Below are 22931 nucleotides of genomic sequence, written 5' to 3'. Positions count from 1 at the left end.
TCTATTACCCGTGAAATTCATGGGGTTTTTATGATTGATGTGTTTGGGACGGTCAAGTTTGATTGCATTCGTATACCAGTTTCTGTCTTAGTTCAACATTGTAAACACCTAGTAAATTTAACTTTTGGGTTTATTTTTGTTGCCATTATTTATCGTCCGTATATTTCGTTGTTTATTTGCATTATTAATATAGTCGTAGACTTTCCAGCGTATGAACATAGTAGACCGCATATCTGCCCTTCGATCATCTACCAATCCTACCACTGGAAAAATGTAGACCATCTTTAGCGGACCGCATAGAATACCGACTTTTCTTCATCCCTACACTACCTCTTCCTCCAAAAACCAAATGACTTTGTTAAATTACACATGCTTGAACTTGTTAAAAATGAGGTACCTAGAGATAAAACATTAAAAAATTTCTTACTGAAGAATAAGAAGAGGGTTAAATCAATATCTATTTATTGTTTATCAAAAAATTATGATGAACGGATCATCAAGAGGCATCTATGCATCGGATACTTGTGGTATTTCCAAGTAAAATAAAGTCAGCACGGTAGAACCCCTAAAGACAATATTATGAATTACTCCTATAAAGTATTAAAATGTTTGAAATGAGCAATAAGATATTCTGGTGGTGAGTTTCATGAGATTGAAAAGTAAACTTGATACCAAGGGCTCAAAAAGAAAAGAAGTTTGGTTTCTAAAAGAATAAATAGGTTTCTCTTAAAAAAAAAAAATAAGTAAATATAATAGCTTAAATACCAGTAATGACGACATATCGATAACCCGAGTCTTACCTCTTCCCCAAAGAAGCATAAAAAGAGTTGTAACCTCCAAATCAGAGATTTCATTAACTTGCATAGAAATTAAGCATTAATATTTTAACCGTATAAGCCAGATTGATGAATTTCATCAATAGACGTAGAAATTAGACATTTGTCTTTAATGCCGCCATTTTTTTAACTTCTCCTTCATAATTCTTTCTCGTTTTAACGCTCATGTTATTTTTTCAAGATTGATGTTTTTGCAGTTCATCCACATAATATCCACGAGACGTCAGTGGATTAGTTTACTCTAAATTGTGAAAATACTACTATGAAAATCCAAATTACTCAAAATTGTTAAAATACTACCACTATGAAAATCCAAATTAAGAAATTGAAAATCACCTTTTAAAATCTGAGGTCCGAAGTAGAGAAGTTCGTAGCCTTGTCGATGATGTGGTAATACGTTTTTTTGTCATAGCTGCTCCATTTTGAAGGGCTAAATAAGTACAATTTTTAATTAGTGGTAAGTTTTTTCAATTCACTAAATATAAGAGTATCGTGTATGAAGGGAATGGAAGGGAAGAGAAAGGAAGAGACAAAGACAACTTGCTTGAACGTTTCAAGGTTTTCATAGATGATGGGCGATGAATGGGTAGGCTAGAATTTTAATTAGACAATGATAATTTGAGTCATTTCTACAGTTAATGATGGGTTAATAAATGGAGACATTGAATTGGGTATGTGGGAGCCGTTAACTTGTTAAGAAAGAGTTAGGAGATCAATAGTCAGCTAGTGAGTATAGGTTAGGGAGATTTTACATAAAAATATGACGATATGTGGCATGAGTTTAGGATATGCCACATGTCACTTCAAGAGGTACTCAAGATGCCTTTTATTGTTATTATATAGATTTCCATATTATTAGCACCAAAAAAAAATATAGATTTCCATATTATCATAATCCTCATCTCTTTCATCTTCACTGTCACTATCACTATCACTATCACTATCACTATCACTATCACTATCACTCTCGACAACGAATCCATGACCTCTCAATTGTTTTTTTGATGCGTGTATTTTATACAAGGTTTTTACCCTGTATTTACACGCATTTCTGTGTTATTTATGTGGCATCTAGCTACAAATGTCCCCCGAATAGTCTACTTTGTTCTATCTTGTATTAATTGCAGGAATGAGCTGGAAGGAGCATAATCGAGCCTAAACATGCCCCATTTGCGTGCATTTTTGAAGAAAGAAGAATTGGAGCCCGGATATTCATGCCTAGGGATGCGTGAAGTACTCTCGGAAGATGTTCGGAGTTGATCTACGCTGATGTAATGCTACTATGCTCGATCGACCAAGATTGGTTGTCAAAACCAGTCGATCGAGTACCTTGGATGCTAAAAGATCTCGATCGAGTCCTATCTTTACTCGATCGAGATGGGTGTTTATTGAGTTCTTCGATCGAGTACGTGTGTTACTCGATCGAGAGGTTTGTTGAGTTTTGTCCTCGATCGAGTAGTTTATTTCTACTCGATCGAGAGCTTTTGTCTGACACGCTATCTTTTAGTTAAATTTCGGATATTCTATTTTGTATCGATAAATAAATAAGATAAACGACGACAGTCAACTCCTCGCTATCATCTCCTTTCTTAGAACTTTACTCTTGAAACCTAAAAACTCTTCATTGCTTGGAACTCTCTTGTATCGGTATTTTCGAATCTTTAATTCAATTGATTACTATTGCATTTATTATTCTTGTTTTATTAATCTCGTTTCTCTTTTAATTCTTTCCCTTGTTATGTCTAGCAATTTATCACTATGTTTAATTCTCTTATTTTATGTGTTGATATTGATTACTCAATAGTTATGCATAGCTAATCTTCTATGTTAGGACATAGGGGAGCCATGGTAATTAGGGTGAATATGATTAGGTGATTAGGGCTTGGTATAAATTAGGTTTGTGTTGTTAATCATTGCCTTTAATAGCGATTAGTTGCTTTTAACTAAATGAATTAGTACACCTCAACCTAGATCAATAGATTGGAAGGGGTAAGGCTTGCTATCTCTCTCTTCCCTCCAGTCCGAGTTTATGCTGACCTGTGACCCTAGATTGGACTCCTAGAAAAACATGGTGAACCGACTGTCCTAGCTATCTCTCTCTATTTGTCAATTTCTTTAAAGTTTAATCCTTGTTCTTTCCCTGCTCTCTTCCCTTATATCTTCGTAGTTTAGAACCAAAACAATCAAAACCCCAAGAATCGGTTACTTAGACAGACTTAGCTAGCATACTTAATTCCCATCTCTCTGTGGATTCGATACCCGACTTGCCTCTGCTGCATTAGTTAGAGCCGGCTGGTTTTATTTTTGACAGGGTTGTGACAGCCATGTCATTTTTGACTATGTTGTTTCACACCTTATACATAGCCTTTTTCCGCTTTTTATCAAACATGCCCGAATTTACTGTCCTTGAATGTTCACGTCATGTTGTATATTAGGTATTCCAAGAGTTTGCATCCTTATAAAATTATGGAGTGTGAATGTAGAAACAATTATCAACATTTGATACTTAGATGATATTTAGAGCATATTTTTTAGGGTTATTTCATAACAATAATTCATCCTATTGGTGGTATGCATTAATCACTCAATCCTATTAATACTCTCAATTAAATCCAACCTAAGCACCATACCTTTTAATAACGAACCAACTGATATTTTTGTATGTTTATCAAATGGTTATAAGGATAACTTGGTAATGTTGTGGGTCAAATAAGAAATGTTACCATTGGTGTAGTACAGTCGTATTAGGTAAGTGTTACCATTGATATGGTACGGATGTAGTATGTTATTGAGGATAAATGGATAAATTGAGTTCATTGATTTCGTAATTGTACCAAAGTCAATTTTATAGTTTGTAACATTTAATTTAGCTATATATGCCTAGGCTAATTTATATATTTATGATCTTTATATAATTTTTTTAAAACTTTAGAGGGGTATTTGAAATGTACATTTAAGTGGGCTTTTCGGAAAGATGTGAGAGAATTGAGATACTAAGGCATGTGATTGGGCTTTTCGGAGATTTGATTGATGAGGGGCTTGGGATTGATCCATTTTCAAGCAAGCATTGAAGAAATGAGGAACCCAATTTCGGACAAAGTGTAATCGTTTTAATCCCGGACAAAGATTCTATTTAAGTTGTATTTGGACAATCCTTGATCTATGTTTTCCTAGCTTAGATTGAAGTGTGTTTTCCTAATTATATTATGAATAAGCAAATCAAGTTGTCATAGGAATCGTGATTAAGGCTTCGTGTGACAAGATATTTTAGGTATCTGATTTGGTCAATGTAGCTTAGTTGACCAAAATTTTAGGTACCTTGATTTTTTTTGTAAGCGTTTGCCGAGTAGCTTATTTAACCAAATAACTTACCTGAAATGAAATGTTATCTAGAGTAGCATTGAGATTTTAGGCACCCGATTTGATTTGATTTTCCGTTTTTATCCCTTAAATTTATAATATTAAATAATTATCATATCCTTTTACGTCATTTAATCAAATCAGTTATCTCTTCAGTTAGTTTACCAAACACTTTTTTTTATATAATCAACTACCTTAAAAGTTACATTTTCGGATTTCAGTTAGCTTTTCAGTTTTCAGTTAGTTTTTCAGGTTTCAGCCACCTTTTCAGCCAGTTTTACCAAACAAAGCCTAAGACGAATTAGCTAAAGAAAGTCGGTTGGAGCTATTTCCTTATTCCGTTTTAGGAGTCAGAGTTACCTAACTATTAACAATTCTTTGTAAGTTGTAACATTATTCTTTTGTAAAAAAAACTCTTATACGCAGTAAATCTTTGCACAAAATCTATATTATAAATACAACCAACCAAAACAATACTCCGTAGTATATATAGCACCTAAAACCAAAACTTGCCAATCGTTTATCCCCTTACCTTTGTATAGTTAATAGTTAGTCCTGCCCCTCTGCATCTCTATTTTTATCTTTTGAAACAAAAACTCAAAAAAAAAAAAGCTAATACTAAGCTAATAAAAAACCGTTGTAGGCCGTACAACAATCTTTTTGAGAATTTACGATACTTATACACATATATGTAATATGTTCGAAACCATGTTCTTCGAGTTGAAGCTTCAGTAAACATCGACAAGGTTTCTTGTCTTCATCGATTGCAGTACGTGTAGGAATGAGGAAAATATCTCGACAGGACAACATGCTTGAGTTTGATTATGAGAAAGAAGATGCCATAACATGGAATATGCATTATTGCGACCGCAGAATACCTACATATACAAATCAAGTAAAGATTATAAATAGTCGTAAAAATTCCTTTCTTAAGACGATATTTTATGGGCCTAGACGAAGACAAGTCCAAGACTGAAACCGAAATTTAATGGGCCTAGACGATTTTGGTTGTAGTTCAATCTTTGTCAAGACTGAAACCGAAATTTAATGGCATGCCTAGTATAGTGATGGCAATGGGCTGTGCTGGGCTGGTCCGCGTGCCGGCCCACCGTGCTTTCCCCCAAAAATGGCCCGGCCTAGGCACGGGTATTGGGTCAAGTGGGCCGTGCCGTGCCTGGCCCGAACTCATCATCCCTCGTCGCGGCCCGTTCTTGGCACGGCCATTTTCGTGCTCGGGCTGTGCCTGGCCCATGGGACAATTGTGCCAAGTTTTGGGCCGGCCCATGTTGCATACTTCCTAAGTTCCTTCTTCACTTTTTGTTATAATAATTCCATATTAACGACTAAATTTCTAACGGCGACTTGAGTTAAGGTGGTATTCCGTGCTTATTTCGGGTTGGGCCGTGCCTGGTGCGTGTCGTGCCACCCCGGGCCGTGTCGTGCCTGGGCACGTACTTCTATGGAATTTTGCGTCGGAGCCCGCTTCAAGCCCGCCCGTGCTGGGCTCGTGCCGCCTCAAGAACTGCCCTGGGCCGGGCCAAATGTGGGCCGTGCCGTGCCGCCCACCAGCCCAAGACACGGATTGCCATCACTAGCCTAGACGAAGGTTTAATTTTTCGACTAAAACACGTATGAAATGTTTCGTGGGGTCGAATGTTACATACCATAATGGGGCAAACGACGACGACAAGTCCAAGAACGGATACGGCCACCTGTTTGGATAATTTATTACAGAAAGGGACTAATTAGAGAACAAAACTAAGAAGTTACAGGCATTATGCTTTACGAAGAAGGAAGACAAGAAAATTTGCTGGCATACCAAATTGAAATACAAGCATGAAGGACCCACTGAAATATGACAAAGAATGATGTCCATAGTATGAAGTATGCAATTCTAAACCAAGGGAAATGCTGTCACCAAAAAAACAAAAAAACATAGTTCAGGGAATGTATAGAATGAAATCATATACTATTTCCGCCTTAATCAAAGAAACGATTGGGACGGAGGGAGTAATTGTATAAGTGTCGATAACTCACCAAGCTATTCAATGCTGTATCACCGAGCAGGAAGACGAGGTTGACCGTGTGCATGTTTATTATAAACTGTTCACATGATAAACATAGTTACATTAGTATAAAGATACACATTTGGATAGAGCTGGTCATTAGGACGGGCTGACCCGGCCCGGCCCGGCTTTGGCCGTCGTTTGACCGGGCCTGGCCTGGGTCCTAATATTCCAGCTCGGCCCGTCCTTGGTCCGTCATTTTAACAAAAATAAATAAATAAATTGGTAATGTCCGTGCTTGGCCCGCATCAGGCCCTAGCCCGGGTCAAGCATATCCAAGCCCGGCCAAGCCTGCCCCTCCCCCGGGTCTGACCAGGAGAGCCCTGCCCGAGTACAGGTTTACATTTGGATTAATTTTCTCTCATATGTATTTGCATATGCAAATCGCAAATTTTTGAGTAAAACCGTCTCATTGTAAATAGAGTGAGGGTTTAAGGTTAAGGTTTAAGGCGAAATCTAAGCTAAAATAATACTTCATCTGTTCCATTGAATTGTTTACGTTTTTCAAAATTGGCCTCAGATATTTTCAAAAACGTAAACAATTCAAAGAAACAGAAAAATTCGAGTTACAGATTAGGCACTCACAAAGTTGAGATCATAGTTTTTTGTTGAGAGGAAAGGCACAAGTATGAACCAAAACACCATATCTGTAAGCATCACAGCTCCTGCATTCATCTGTTTACGAAAGCAAATCAATCAAATTTCGTCGTAAAACAAATCATATATACATAAAAGGATAAAACATCATGTAACTTCAGCTCCCCTGTTTGGTAAACAGAGTAATTATTTACCTGAAAAATTATTTGAAGGATATATCCCCAAAACCCGGCAGTCGGACGAGAATGATCGACAAGTTGTCGAGAGCTCCAATTGTTCTTAGCAGCATTTGGAGTACCACCATATACAGAAATAATGTAATCACCTCTTTCTGAATCAATCCTTTCATTATGAACCCTCTCGCCGCTAGCTTTGCTATGATACTCGTAGCAACCGTGCATCGAAATCACTGATCCTAGCTTCATTATGCAATTATAATCATTTTTAAACATCATATTGCAAAACCATTTTATACAATACTCCCTCCATTTTCCTGTATTTTCACCTCATTTGCTTTTTGGGGGTTAAAACTTTGACCGTCAATAAGTTGGAAAATAAAAACTATTTATTTATAAAACTAAAATTTAAAAAAAAAATATATAAACATCGAAAAATACGGTCAAAATGAGCGTGGTGAAAATAGGAAAATGGAGGGAGTAGTAATTTACAGTAATAAATTAATAAATCATAGCATTATATGGATTAATTACCCCAAAATATATAGTCACTAGTGTAAAAGTCCACCTGCCCAACATAAAAAAAAATAATCAACATAACCAATTAAAATCGTAAAAAAAAAAAAAAATTAAATATGGACGTTTCTATAAACATGTGAGACGGTGGTACTGAAATTGATTACTTTCACTTACTGAGTATAGTAGTAGAAAATGGAGGCACCGTCGACAATAGCATTGACAATGAGAAGAATCAAGAGCACAAAAAATGCACAAACCCGAAAAGCTAACAACCAACCAGGATGAATTCCGTCAAGACAAGGCTTCCAAACTTCATCAGCATACAAAACTCCATCATTTTCATCCCTTCTATCTCTCCCACATTGCGATCGACCGACATTATTATTATTATTATTACTATTACTATTCGAGTTAACATTTCTCGGTCCCTCGAATTTTGATATAAGAAAAGAAGCAAAACCCATTGATATTAATACCAATATTGCACATAATAAAACTCTCCAATTTAACCAATAACTTGAAGTTGAAGTATCTCCGGTTGTTTGCGGTTGCCATGTTACTCTAGCTGTTCCGGTTGATGCACCCATTTTTGTGATTTTGTCTCGTCGTCTCGAGTTTTTTGATGATATAAATGTGTAGGGAAGATGTTGTTTTTTGTTGGTGATTTCAATGAATAATCTAAATTAAGAAAAAAAAAACAATTATATTTAGGTTAGTCCAATGACAAAAATATTTAGCATAATCGAGATGTAACATAAAAACAAGCAAATCAATTATATTAGAGTTAAAAATTTAGTTAATCAAGGTAAAAATTTGGTTACACGAGTGATATAAAAGATTTTAATATGGTTTTTTGCTTTGATATTGAGAAAAATTTCTGTCAAATTTCACTAATACCTAGAGAAAGAATCTATAACTCGAAAATTTTATGTTCAGAAAAAATGCGAATTTATTACAGGAGACGGTTTCACAATAAGCTTATACTGATACGAAGTAAAATATAAGAAAAAAATGATTTAATGTAGGGAGAGCTTCAAAGTTCAATGTCACTAAAATGTAAAGGCAAAAAATGGGAAATATTCATCATTATTGGCAAAATCAAAAAAAGTTTGAGACCAACATTCCACACTTCCACACCAAACCATGAAAGGAGATTAAAAGCTCTAGAAAACCACCCATAAAAACCCAGAAATTTAGAACAATTATGAAACTTGGTGATGTTTTTTCTTGGGAAAAAAGTGCAAGTGAAGTCAAGTTTATTAAAATATATAAACCCTTTACAAATTTTGTGGATTTTTGGCAAAAATAGGATTATATATGACTCAATCACAAAAAAAAAAAAATTAAATAAACTATGTAATTGTGTGAAAGGATGCAAATAAAGGGTAATGATTCCAAACTTTTAAGAGGGTTTTTGTTTTATCATGATGATGATCAAAAACTTGCAAAATAGAACAATTTTTTGGAAAAATAATATTATTAAATTGGCATATTGCATGTATATAATATGAATAGAATAAATAAAAAGAATATTAAAAATAAACCAAAAAGCTTATAATTGTAAGTAAAGGAAAGGTTAAGATACTTGCAATAGAAAGCAAGGAAATGGAATGGTGGTGATGTGTAATGGTTTGAGAAGATGCTTTGCTTCTTCTTTTTTTGTTTAACAAAAACTGAGGTGGATAGAGAAAAGTGAATGAAGATATAGGAATGTGTTGTGTTCTTATGCTTTTTGGACAAGCTTTCTTTTTTATGCTTGTACACCTATTTTAACTTCCTATTTATGTGAATAATAAATTGATGATGATCGGTGATTTTGATTGATAAGCTATGATTTTAAGAAAATTAGATTATCTAGGATGGTCTAATTCGAGTTACGATCATTTATTTATCTTTGATTTTGGCACAAGGAAGGGGTCCATTATTAGATAACAAGTTGACCAAATTGAGTGTATATGATACTTTATCATCAATAAATGCATTTCCAAAGTAGAAATGTAAATAATTGACATAAACACTCCAAAATGGAGCAGGTAAATAAATAATGGGGGCCGGGAGAGTAATAATTATTGCTTCATATTTCAAGTTTATGCATACATAAATTTGGTAATATCATGTGTATTTAGACATATTGAATTAAGTAAAGAAGTGAAAACTAAGATCAATAGGAATTAATATTATGGAAAATGAGATGCCATTAATAATTGTACCGAGTCTTGATACCATTTTTTAACTTGCATACAAAATATAAAGTCGGTTAAAGTTGTGGACACTAGTTGAATAAGGCATGTGAGGTAGTGATATCGAAACTCGGTACCACCCAAATACCCAACAGGCCAACATCTTAAAATATGTCAATAGTTTGTTGAATTAATAGTTAATTAATAATTGAAAGTGGATATATAAATCTATTTCCAATTGTTAAAAGTGAATTAACTAGAAGTACAATCAATTTGAAAAGCACCACAAAAATGCAACATTTCGTCTTGCTATAGACAGATATATCCGTCTATAGCTAAAGAAGGGTCAAATAGCTTTAAAGTGGTGACATTTTTGGCCTCCACCACCCCACTTGTTGCTTGTCCTATTAGGAATGTGGTATTATATTTGGCCCGTCTTTAGTTATAAACGGATATGTGCCGTCTATAATGAGATTTTGTGAAAATGCAATTATGGCCCGTACGTCGAGATGAACTGGATATTAGTAGATACTCGTATCTAGAGGTATACAGTAATACAGATGATGTGCTTGGGGCTCAAGCTTCTTCTTTGTATTTACTAATTTCCAAAAACAAAAATTAACATGGCTAAGGAACACAAAACAGTCTCTTGTCACAATCTTCTCATGCACAATATACTAAACTCCTCGAACAAATAATATGATCAATTTACGTTTTGTCAATTTGTCATCTTTTCTTTAAAAAAACAAGGCAGGCAAGATTGATTTCTAGGAGTAATTACTTCATTCGTCCCGATCATTTATTTATCAACTCCATTTTAACGTATTTCGGACCATTATTTACATTTATATTTTTGAAACGCCTTTAATGGACAATTTTATTTCACACTCAATTTGGTCCATTTGTCAGTCAATAATACTAACTATAAATGGTCTCCTATTCCCTTCCTCTTTGTAATATAAAATTAAAAAGTGAAGGAAATTCGTTTATTAGTAATAAATTGCTAAAAAAAATTCATATAAACAATTTTATGCAACTACGGAGTAATTAATGCTCTATTGTTTTTCACTACTAAATTTGGGCGATGATGATCACTTGGGCCATCGCAGCTCAAGGGAGTGACTTACATGGTCCATGTGGTGGTGCGGGAATGCATGGGCCCGGAGGACTCAACCCCCTCGTCATCAAAAAAAAATTTAAAAAAAAAATACTCTATTGTTTTGTTAGAGATGCCTTTTCAACAATTTAAAGAAAAACAGTTGTCTAAAAAAAAAAACAATTTAAAGAAAAAAAAAAGTAAATTAAGAAATTTAGAAGACCTATGATTTTGTAGAGTGCCCCACAAGACCACAAATTACAATAAAGTGAGGCCAAAGCTGCCATATCATAAATTGGTGGGCTGCTGGTAAAATTTGGTCAAATGCTAATATTACCTTTCCCATGCAATGCAGCCATAGCCATAAATTCATGCATGCAGTAAAATAATTAACTAATTATTGCTGTTTGCAAAAGCACTAGTATCTAGTCCTTTTCTCTTCTGAGGGTAGACAAGGTAAAATTTTAAAGTTCATGGACAGTTTTTTTTACCTCGAAAGCATTGAATCTGACCACGTTAGACAATATTATTAAGTAATTAACACTCCTAAATATGTTTCTATTAGGATTAGGAAAGAATAAGAGATATGATATATTATATTATTGTTTTGTAGAATAAGATAGTACGGAATATATTCTAAATTTAGGATTAAGGTTTGAACCTGTACTATAAATACGGGTTTTATGTATTCGTATATCATAACACAATATTATCAATAACAAAGTACGGTAAAATATATGGTATATTCTAATCTAATACCATATCTCTCCTACGTTTCACTCTACAAATAATAATTTAATGTCAAATAACCGTAACGCGATTCCGCATTTGGATCCGCCCACGGACCGACCCGTACGGGTTTATGCCGATGGCATCTACGATCTCTTCCACTTTGGTCATGCTCGTTCTCTTGAACAAGCCAAAAAATCATTTCCAAATACATATTTGTTGGTGGGAGTCTGCAGCGATGAAATCACCCACAAATTTAAGGGAAAAACTGTAATGACCGAGGCTGAGCGATATGAGTCTCTTCGGCATTGCAAATGGGTTGATGAAGTTATTCCTGATGCACCATGGGTAGTGAATCAAGAATTTTTGGATACGCATAAAATTGATTTTGTGGCTCATGATTCTTTACCTTATGCGGATACCAGTGAAGCTGCTAAAGATGTCTATGAATTTGTGAAAGCTGCTGGGAGGTTCAAGGAAACCCAGCGGACAGATGGTATTTCGACTTCTGACATCATTATGAGGATTGTCAAGGACTATAACCAATATGTTATGCGAAATCTGGCTCGAGGATATACAAGAAAGGAATTAAATCTTAGTTATGTAAAGGAAAAGAGGTTAAGAGTCAATATGAGGCTTAAGAAACTACGCGAAAAAGTCAAAGAGCAACAGGAAAAGATCCAGACTGTTGCCAAAATAGCTGGCGTGCATCATAATGAATGGGTGGAAAATGCTGATCGATGGGTCGTTGGATTTCTTGAGATGTTTGAAGAAGGATGCCATAAAATGGGAACCGCCATTCGAGACCAAATCCAAGAGCGTTTGATGGGGCAACAGGCAGCATAATTGCTGGCTAATGGCAAGGCAGATGATGATGAAAGTGAAGAGTACTTTGACCATTATGAAGACGATGATGACTACACTACTACGACGAAGAGGAGTACTATTACGATGACGATGTCGTAAGAAACCTACCGACAGGATTTCATGAGGTCTCTACAAAAATCGCTTCCGCTATCTCGTCGGTAGGTTAATAATGTCGTAAGAAACCTACCGGCGGGATTTCGTTATTTGCTGTCAAATTTATCTTATGTTAAATCCCGCACATCAATTATTTTGTTAATATAGTTCAATACAGCAAGTTATTTTTTTTTTTTTTGGTGTTGACCAGGAGTATTCCATACCGATACCTGGGACAATCTCCTTCGGGGTATTGAATGCAATTTAATGGGTTGACCCCTCCTAAGTTTGGTCTTTTCATTCGTAAGAGTTAGGAATTGAACCTCTAACCACTTTTTTAAGAGATGAGAGTTTTTACCACTCACACCAGCCAACTTTGGTAATACAATAAAATATTTGATGTGTGATTTTACGTCCATCTTTCCATAAACAATCCAGTAAAGCTAATTAGAAAGAGTTTATCCCATGCAAGATGTACGTAACATAATGTCGCAGACAACAAAAATGTCGATGCTTAATAAATAGATTAAATTGACTTTATTTAACACGTAAATTCATGTGCTTTGTCATTGACTCATTGTCCTTGTCATTACACGTTTGTTGCTTAGCTTTGTTAACAAGATAATATATGGGGTAACTAACTAGCTAGACGTCTAGACCATCAACAACAAACTTCTTTAACAAGCATAACAGAAACATATACAGTTATAGACGTACTGTAAAGTCTTCACCCTAACTCTATTCCAAGTTTCGGACCATACTTACATGACGAACATTCTTAATCCATTTATTATCATGTGATTGGTTTAATTTCGGACAAAGCTAATCTGATACGCCAATTTAATATCGAGCACAAAGTAATTTATTTGTTTGTTGATATTCTGCTCATGTAATTATAACAATAACTCCGTAAATATGCATAAATACTTTAAGACCATGAATACATATATAATCATGTAAAAAAAAAATATATAATCATGAGGGACTAATACCTTAACAAACAACTAGTGGCATAATCAGGGGCGTACTATATTATTAATTCGCTCTCTAACTTTAAATCTTGTTTTTCCATTGAATTGAAAATGAATCACCAGGGAACCAAAAATAATGTTTAGGAGTAGGACTGTTCATTAATCGGACCGACCTGGTGAACCGGACCGAACCGGACCGAACCGTAAATCCGGATCGGTCCGGGTTCGGTCACAGCAAGTCAGGTCCGGTCTCCGGTTCGCGAAATTTCAGTAATCCGATCCCGGTCTAAGCCGGTCCGGTTTTGGACCGGTGAACACCCCTATTTAGGAGGTAAAAACCAAAAATAAATATTCTAAAAAAGTGAATTTAGTAATGAAATGAAGTAATATCGATAAATCGAATTTAAATTAGAAATTTCTCAATATACCAGCATTTCAAGGATTCCGACACAAAAACCAATTATATGGGTGGATGTAAAGAGCGTACCTCTTATAGTCGATATCGGTACCGGCCTTCAGAGAAGAGTAGTAAAAGAGTCATATAAAAGTTTAAAGCAAGAATGAGTAGTGAAGCTAGGAGAGGTTTGTATGAATGAAACACACATGTATATAGAAGGAGGAGGAGAATACGGCAAACTACATGAAATTGACCAAATATAAGGGCAGTTATGAACGAAATGATCATGCAAAATGGGAAGCCTAAAACAGGCAACCTAACACTTCTTGCCGTATACAGAAGCTAAGGCATTGTCGTAATGGAAAACTATTTTACTACGAACAAATGCAGGCGGAATAATATTGGAATGAAAGACGCATGCTTAACAGCTTACGGTTATGGTTGAAACACTCCCTTGTAATATGTCGGATGTATGTAGCCTGGCTAAACACGAAGATATTGTTTTAGACAACTTCTATGAAAATTATGTCGAGAACTGGATTACCGTTTTAAATAGAGAGATTGTAATCCAATCTTCTTCCGAAAAAAAAAAAATGAACAAAAGCATGAGTATTTCACATATTTTTCAGATTTCTACAAAATTACATACCGGTTTTTATGTGTACATTTTCTGAGCCTACCAGAAGTATACATTCATGGCTTCATTGCATTTCCTTTCGAGTTTGTAATAATTACAATACTACATACATAATCATGTATATATCGGAAAAAATGGTTGAGCAGTCCATTATTTGAGGTCTGGAGCTTTATTTCCATCTTCAGCATAGGAACACTCGGTTGGTTTTTTGTGGTCTTCACCACATCAACAACTAATGAAACAACGTGGAAGTAATCGAATCATCATATGAAGTCGATTAGATAGAGATTTCTCGTTGTCACTCAATTGTTTTGGCTCAAAAAGGATCACTATCATCACCAAGGGTAGAAAGTGAAAACGGGGCAATTGCTACGTTGAATGTCCTTGATCCCGTTTTGTCAATGTGTTTCATTTCAAAATCACCCTCCTGAAGTTGCACACAAAATATACGACATTTAGCACCCACTAGATTCCACGACAAGGTCAGCAACATTATCGAGGTGCCCCAAGCGTACCATCCTATGGCGGGATAAGGGGTTCAAATGTATGGTATACAATCCTACCCCAAATGCAGAAAACCCACCTTTAATGAAATTAACTGAGAAATGCATCGATAACTACTACAGAATACTTCACAATAAGAACTAGGGGCGTCTTAAAGTAAATGGAGGCCCGGTGCACCATAAAAAAATGAGGCCCTAAATATGAATGTGTAAGTGTACTACACGTCGAGGTTTGTATTGAATTTTATCAGTAAACTTATAAATTCAAATTTAGTGGCCAAAACTGGAGGCCCGGTTCCGCCGTCCGTGGTCGCCCAGGATATTAGACGCCCCTGATAAGAACCACGGCCAGTTTAATAATCATTTTGCTTTATTCCGTCGTCATTATATTCCATATCAAAATAACAGTGAGTCTTTCGCTCCATTAGTAATAGAATCAAAAAGTCGGAAGTCTGTATGGACGTGCTTCTAAGCAACTCCGTAATTTTATGAATGAAAAGGTCGCAACTCCGTAGACCATAGAGTGTGTGGACAAAACTAGATTGGCTACTAAAATAGGTCCACAAGCTCCGATCCATATTTTGACAAGATAACATGAGGTACTGAACGTGACCATTCATATGGTGCGCAAACACTATGGATAATTCATTTATACCCGTCAAAGGGGGGGAAAGGAGCAAATTAACTTCGGGGATATTAGAAAATCAATTGATCGGCAAAACAAGCATAAAGATAAACTCACCATTCTTCCGCTAGAAGTACTTAAGGGACATGCTGAAGAGTATTCAAAACCAGTCCTCGGAAGTATAACCGGCTGTTCCCCAATAACTCCTATACCCCTGGTCATAACAGAACAAAGAAACGTGTAAACAAAGGCAGCAGAAAATAGAAAAGCTGAAAATTCTCGAACATTGATGACATACTGACCAGACATTCTCGGTTTTCCCATTGGCATCTGTAATGATCCAATGCCGCCTCAATAATTGTACAGGACGGTCTGAATTGTTAGTTATCCTAATCCTATATGCGAAAAAATACAGGCCTTTGGAGGGCTGGCTACGTCCTTCAATGTAGACACTCCGAACTTGGACACGGATCCCCTACAATATACGAAAACAATATATTTATAAAATATATGAACCATTTGATAAGACCTTGGCTTTTTGCCACACGACTACATGAGTAATAGGAAAGGGATTAAAGAAAGCCAGCATCGGCCATTCTTCATCAACATCCACAATAAGGAAGAGAATTCTCGACAAAGTTCGAGATGACGATCAAAGAGACATTCAAAGACAGTAATCTTAGTGATAACAGGCGCACACAAATAAAAACTTATGTCAACACAAGGAAGAACTTTGTTTCCTACCAAGGTTGTAGCATCACTTGAACACTTCAGTAGAGAATGTGGAGAAATCTCATTGAGTTCATCCCTATACATTGCAGCATCCTGATAAATTACTCAAAAACTTAGTCGCTTGTCATTTCGAAGTTGGCAGAAAAGTGATCGTAATACATACATTGCAGTTCAAATCAATGAAAGGAAAGCAGAAATTTCAAATTGTTAAAGTTCTAATATCCTACTTTCCCTTTTCATGGCCATCAAAGCTGACAACAATCCTCGATCCACCCTCACACCACAGAAGATAATCCTGCTGCTCCCAAAAAAGGCGAGAGAAACTCCTCTTTGCAAGCCAAAGTATTCCACATACTAAAACTAACTGGTAATCGAAGGATTACCTCCTTGGTTTATATGTGATCAAATTTATCATCTTTTATCAATATGGACGGTCACATGTGGGCAAACAAATCAAATACGAATTCTTTAGCACATGTGAGCAGAAAAATGCACGTCAAGTTAAATCTAGATAGCGAGCCCTTCAATATTTGGTTCAGAAGTGAGAAAGGCGTATAATTCTCCATTGATGTGCCGAACTAGAAATAGCAAATATGATACTCCCTTCATCCCACTTTTATTGTCCCTCTTTCCATTTTGGGATGATTTAAGAAAACATGATGAAACACCAATCCTACCCCTTGAATTAAATGGAATGAAGACAATTATCATTGGGATGAAGATAGTGGTAGCTAAATTATCTAGGGGCAATATTGGAGGTTCACAATTTTTCCTTACTAAAGTTAGAAATGGGACAAAAATTGTGGGATAAATTTTAGGAGAAAACGGGACAATAAAAATGGGATGGAGGGAGTATCTTTTTTAAGCATGTTAAACTCAGCGCAAGCCGCAAGTATTAAGTTTGAATGTTGATTATCGATCAACTCTTAAGTAATTATGTTTACTGGAAACATGACCGACAATTTTGTTTGTGAAATAGACGGCTAAATAATAAGTAAAAGTCATACACTGACTGTAAATCCATCTGCGTACCCTAATGCTACACCACTACCATAGTTCACAGAAAAAGAGAGAGTACCTGAAACCTCTCCTCAGCAATAGCCTCTTTCAAAAGTCTCCTCAATCGCAAAACGGGCTCTTCTTCCTCAAATAATCTTAATGAATCGCGTATTCTAGCAGCTTCTTTATAATCCTGCAAGTAGACCTCAAATATCAGACACTACGACTAAACCAGGAGGCAAAATCCCTTCTAAACAAATGATCAAGTAAAAATTCCAGCTTTAGGATATCAACTCATGCATGTTTCCATCAAAAGTCAAACCAAACCTTACAATTGTTTCCCATAAGGGCCATTAGAGAAACAAAGTGACATCGGCACAGACCACTTTTTTACACACAGAAGTTTCTGGCACCAATATGATCTTCTCAAGTTTCAGATCATAAGATTCATAACCAAACAAAAGAGCCAACGAAGGACCCAGAAACTTTTCCACACCCCAATTTTTGCAACAATGCATCGAAAACTCGGAAAGCTATCAAGTACAACTCTTTCATAATAAACTACACATGACGACCTAGAGTAGATTCACATCCATTTTACCACTTCTGCAAAATCAAGGTTCTCGTGTAATATAATACAGCGTATTCTGTAAGGATTGCTCTTAAACCATTTCTATTACGGACCTATGATTGGTCAGCTAAATGACAATTCATAGATTAAATGAATGAAAGTCCTTGAAACAAAAAATTATGCCTGTTCAGGAAAATAAACCCATATAGAATCGCCATTATCATCCTATAACCTTCCATTTCAAACTGCAATCCTTACAAAAATCAAACATGTACATACCCAATGCGTTTTTTTCAATACAATTTGTTTCCAAATATACTATACGACAATAACAATATAACCCTAGTGCCTCAAGCCCTCAAAGACCCCCGCAAATAACAGGGTAAGGTCTATAACCCTAGTGCGTCAAGCCCTCAAAGACTCCCGCAAATAACAGAGTAAGGTCAAATGTACACAGCTCTTAGTTTAAAAAAGCGCGCCTGAGGTGCGCCTAGGCGCAAAGTGCAGTGAGGCGCCAACCAGATCGCATCAGACACTCTGAGGCGCATGAAGTGCAAAAGGCGCACCTAAGGCGCACAAGGCGCAACTAGTGAGGCGCACCAAAGCGCACACGAGGCGCATTAGTGTGCAATTCCATATTTTTTTTCAAAATTCTTTTATTTTACCCTTCTTTTCTCCCCCTTATCCTTAATTTTCACTTTTAAAAACATGTTAGCCCTCTTTAAAACAAAAAACAAAGGGACTATTCTCGCACAAAATTTGATTGTAAAATATGGATGTTCTTTTGAAAAATCAGTGCGCCTCGTGTGCAAAAGGTGTGCGCCTTAGCCCCTTGGGACCCCATTGCCTCAGTGCGCCTTGCGCCTTCTCAAACTAAGACACAGCTTTACCTCTGTGTTACAAAACAAATATAGAGGAGTTTCTGGATAACTCCTAATGACAATTGCATTGAATGATTGCTATTTGCTACCCTACAATAGAAAAAGAAGATCGCCCACAAGGCCAGAATGGTACGATATTACCTATAAAATAATCGATATTCTAATTCACTCCGAACTTCCAAAGTCCAAAATAGACAAAAAAAAGATTAAAAAAATTATTGCTCCTAGATTGATTTTCATTCACATGGGTGCACGACCAATGAAGCACAGTAAGTACAACCATTAAGGACTATCTCATATAGCCTAACTCATGCAGTTATGCCCATATGTTCCCATTTCCTGATTCTAACAAGGCATGGAGGAGACTGAGGAGTCTTTGGATGACTCATAATGACAATTGCGTCGGCAATAGCATTGAATGATTGCTACCCTACAATAGAAAAAGATCACCTATAATGGTACAATACTGCCTATAAAATAATTGATGTCCTAACTCCTAATTCACTCCGAAATCCAAAATAGACAAAAACGATTAGGAAAAAAAATTGCAATTCACATGGGAGCACAACCAATTGAAGCACAATAAGTGCAACCATTAAGGACAATCCCATATAGCCTAACTCATGCCCATATGTTCCTGTTTACTGATTTTATATCGAAAAGGCAAAACACTACCCAATATCACAACCAAAAAAATCGTCATAGTTCAACAAACAATACCAGAAACAAACCATACAATCATATTTCCACAATTATTATACCTCAAATTTATCAATTCATTCATTTCCACTATTTTTTCCTTGTCCTAAACAAAATGGCAAACCCACATAAAGGACCGAAAAAGAAACAATACAAAAATCCACAATTAATCCAACCAAAAAAAACGATTTGTTTCAACAAACAAACTACCAGATCAAACAATAGAAATACGAAGACTACGTACATCTAACCCCTTTAGTAACTACTCTATCTATCCCGGTCATTTGTTGTCCTTTTCCATTTTTCGCTGTCTTAGTCAATTTTTGTCTTTTCTATTTTAAGAATGAACTTGATGAGCAATTCGATCATTCACACTCAATTAGGTCCACTTTTCATTTAGTAATTGGCCCCTCATCTTTCGTTAGTATTTGTGCCAAAACCAAAGGACAACAAATGACCGTGACGGAGGGAATACTTTGTAACATCCATGGGCCATATTCTAGGTAGTTGAGAATTGAGATCCATTTTAACAATATTAGGCATAAAACCGCCTTACATATGACTAACTTAACAAACAAATCATACATAATTTAATGTAGGACTTGAGATTTGTCAATCCATTCCTACTACTATTTCCAATTCTAACCAAACACAGCAACAAATCCTCAATTCACAATTCAAAAAATAACAAATATACCAATTACTACATTCAACCAAAAAACCCAACTTGATCAAATTTTCAGCAATCTAAAATCGGCCCAAATCCGCATAACTAAAGGGCGGCTAACACATGGATAAGTCTACGTACATCCGACCCTTACCCCACAATTTGCGAGAGCCAAAACTAAACAAATAAACCAAATCCACATAACTAAAGTGGCTAACACATTACACATCGATGAGGCTACGTATATCCGACTCCCCTTAACCCGCAATTTGCAGAAACCAAAACTAAACAAATAAACAATCGAATAAGTTCATAAGAATCATAACTACACCTCAGCTTTAGCAGCCACCTCCATTTGTTGCTTAAGCATAGCATAAGTGTGGGTCCTAGACAACAACCCACTTTGACCCGAACCCGAATTCGGGTTTGGGCTTTGACTCGGGCTTGGGCTTTCACCACCAACATTCCTTGGAGAAGAACAAGCTACAATCTTGCAATATTTCACATTATTATCTCCATTAATTCTTGAACAACACCAATTTTTTTTAAAACCCAATTCAAATTCTGAAAAACCATTGATTTTATTTCTAAAATTGCATCTTTTAATGTTAAAATCTGGGCAAATTTTTAGACCCAAAGATTGCATTTTTTTATTTGGGTTTTGTTAGATCGAATGAATATTGTAGTGGTGGGATTTGTTTACTTAAAAAGTGGAAATTTTGTAGGATTTTTTAAAAATTTGTGAATTAAAAAAGAAGGGATGTTGAAGGAAAACAGGTGAACATTAAGGATTTGTGAATACGACGTTTTGGAATTTTTCGAGTATGAATAATGATGTTCTCACTTGATCTCACCGCTCGTTTGCGGATTATATCAATTTATATTTTATGTGTGAAGTGAATGATCTTCTACCTAATGCGATTATTTGGGTCTTTGGTAAACAGTAAATTGATAAAATTTATGTATATTAAAGGCTTTTAGCATGTTTGACTTGGTGTTGTTTGGCCTAATTTATGTGAAATAGCTTTTACTTTTTAGAATGAGTTTTTTCATAAACTACTTTTTGAAAAAATTGTGGTTGTTTACTTAACTTTTGAAAACTTGTTTTAACAAATCGACGATGTTTTGGCTTACTAACGCTTTTTTTTTTTTTTTTTTTTTAGTTTCATAATCCTAAGAGTTTTTGGGAGAAGTAGGCGAAGATCAATTTGGTGTTTTTACGTTTTAGTAGCTTTTTATTAACTTCTGACTTTTCAAAAGTAGTTTTTTATCTCCCTAAATTATAGTGTTTGGCCTTGCTTCTACTTTTACAATTAGAAAAGCACTTAGAAAGCTTGGCCAAACACCCCCTTAATAATCTACTCCCTCTGTCCCGGTCATTTGTTGTTTTTTTCCATATTGGGTTGTCTCAGTCCTTTCTATTTTAAGAATGAACTTGATGAGTAATTTGATCATTCTCATTCAATTTGTTCCACTTGTCATTTAGTTATTGGCCCTCTCATCTTTCCTTGGTCTTTGTGTCAAAATGAAAGGACAACAATTGACCGGGACGGAGGGAGTACTAAATTGTGTGTGTGTTTGGTAAATGTCATATTGAAATAGTAGATTGAGCTTCAATCTACTGTTTTTCAATATGCTGCTCTCATCGGCATATTCACTTTAGTAGATTGTATAAAATGAATCTGTCTATAATTTACACATGTATACAATAATCTATTAACATAAAACACGCTAATTACCAAACACAAGGCTCTGTTTGGTAATTAGCAGATTGATATTAGCAGAAGCAGATTGGTCAAGCAGATTATAAATGACAGATTGGATTAACAGGTTTGGCTAGTATATTTCAATTAGCAGATTTAGTAGAAGTGTTTGGTAATTAGCAGATTTTGGTTAATAGATTGTTGTATCTATGTGTAGATTGTTGACGGATTCATATTTCACAATCTACTAATGTGAATATCTTTGGTAGAAAAAGATATTGGAAAACATTAGATTGAGCTCCAATCTACTCTTTCAATATGTCATTTACCAAACACTCAAAATAGTAGATTGGTGAGTCAAACATGCTAAAAGCCTTGAATATGCTGAAAATTTCCCAATCCGCCGTTTACCAAACACCCCCTTAGGCGTTGTTTGGTAAACGGCATATTGGCCAATTTTTAGCATATTCAAGGGTTTTAGCATGTTTGACCAATCAATATGCTAATTTTAGTGTTTGGTAAACAAAGATATTGAAAACAAAGATATTTGGGGTCAATATGTTTGTTTTACAATATCTTTACTTACCCTAGCATATTGGTTAGCATATTGTAAAATAGGAAAATTTTCTCCATTTTACAAAGAAAATTAACAATCTACTAATCGTAATCTGCCATTTACCAAACACTCAAATTAATTCTGCTAATTATAATATGCTAGTCAAACCTTCTGATAAAATCTGTCATTTATAATCTGCTTTTGCAATCTGCTTATGCTGAAATTAATCCGTTGTTTACCAAACAGGGCCTTACACTAAATCTGCTAATCGTAATATACTAGTCAAATATGTCAATCAAATCTGTTATTTGTAATCTGTTTGACCAATCTGCTTCTGCTAATTATAATCTGCTGAGTACCAAACAGGGCCTATATCCATTTTAAGATTAATAAAATGAGTTTAGTACTCTTTTCTATCCATATTTGAATAGGAATCATACATACTGTATATTTTAGATCTATTTATAAAAT

General features: G+C 35.5%; 2 protein-coding genes and 1 pseudogene across 3 annotated transcripts; 1 reads left to right on the top strand and 2 right to left on the bottom strand.

Moving 5' to 3' along the window:
- Positions 1–4628: 4628 nt before the first annotated feature.
- Positions 4629–14276, bottom strand: LOC141652613 (uncharacterized). Of its 2 annotated transcripts, none has more exons than XM_074460156.1 (9): positions 13978–14276; positions 7729–8232; positions 7570–7603; positions 7054–7278; positions 6848–6937; positions 6234–6299; positions 6016–6107; positions 5861–5908; positions 4629–5074 (listed from the first exon to the last, which is right to left on the bottom strand). In XM_074460156.1, the coding sequence occupies exons 2-9, from the start codon at positions 8139–8141 to the stop codon at positions 4954–4956; spliced, it is 1089 nt and encodes a 362-aa protein (XP_074316257.1). In that variant the 5' UTR covers positions 8142–8232; positions 13978–14276; the 3' UTR covers positions 4629–4953. The 2 variants fall into 2 exon arrangements, with proteins under 2 accessions (XP_074316257.1, XP_074316258.1); XM_074460157.1 differs by lacking the exon at positions 13978–14276 and adding an exon at positions 9144–9230.
- Positions 11562–12643, top strand: LOC141651986 (choline-phosphate cytidylyltransferase 2-like; annotated as a pseudogene).
- A 205-nt stretch (positions 14277–14481) lies between the features above and the next one.
- Positions 14482–21043, bottom strand: LOC141652612 (uncharacterized). Its single transcript, XM_074460155.1, has 6 exons — positions 20533–21043; positions 17463–17576; positions 16397–16477; positions 15955–16127; positions 15770–15866; positions 14482–14951 (listed from the first exon to the last, which is right to left on the bottom strand). The coding sequence occupies exons 1-6, from the start codon at positions 20845–20847 to the stop codon at positions 14841–14843; spliced, it is 891 nt and encodes a 296-aa protein (XP_074316256.1). The 5' UTR covers positions 20848–21043; the 3' UTR covers positions 14482–14840.
- Positions 21044–22931: the final 1888 nt, after the last annotated feature.

Source organism: Silene latifolia, chromosome 4 (genome assembly GCF_048544455.1).
Source record: "Silene latifolia isolate original U9 population chromosome 4, ASM4854445v1, whole genome shotgun sequence".
In the NCBI taxonomy this organism is placed as follows: Eukaryota; Viridiplantae; Streptophyta; class Magnoliopsida; order Caryophyllales; family Caryophyllaceae; genus Silene; species Silene latifolia.
The sequence above is the reverse complement of the archived record's forward strand: the minus strand, read 5'-3'. Positions and strand labels throughout refer to the sequence as shown.

Coding starts and splice junctions, on each gene's coding strand:
- LOC141652613 (XM_074460156.1), bottom strand. CDS start 8,141: ATGGGTGCATCAACCGGAACAGCTAGAGTAACATGGCAACCGCAAACA. Junction 7,604..7,728: donor ATTTTCTACTACTATACTCA/GTAAGTGAAAGT, acceptor TATGTTGGGCAG/GTGGACTTTTACACTAGTGA. Junction 5,075..5,860: donor TCGTCGTTTGCCCCATTATG/GTATGTAACATT, acceptor TTGTATATGTAG/GTATTCTGCGGTCGCAATAA.
- LOC141652612 (XM_074460155.1), bottom strand. CDS start 20,847: ATGCAATCTTTGGGTCTAAAAATTTGCCCAGATTTTAACATTAAAAGA. Junction 17,577..20,532: donor AGGTGGCTGCTAAAGCTGAG/GTGTAGTTATGA, acceptor GTCTACTTGCAG/GATTATAAAGAAGCTGCTAG. Junction 14,952..15,769: donor GTACTTCTAGCGGAAGAATG/GTGAGTTTATCT, acceptor GTGCAACTTCAG/GAGGGTGATTTTGAAATGAA.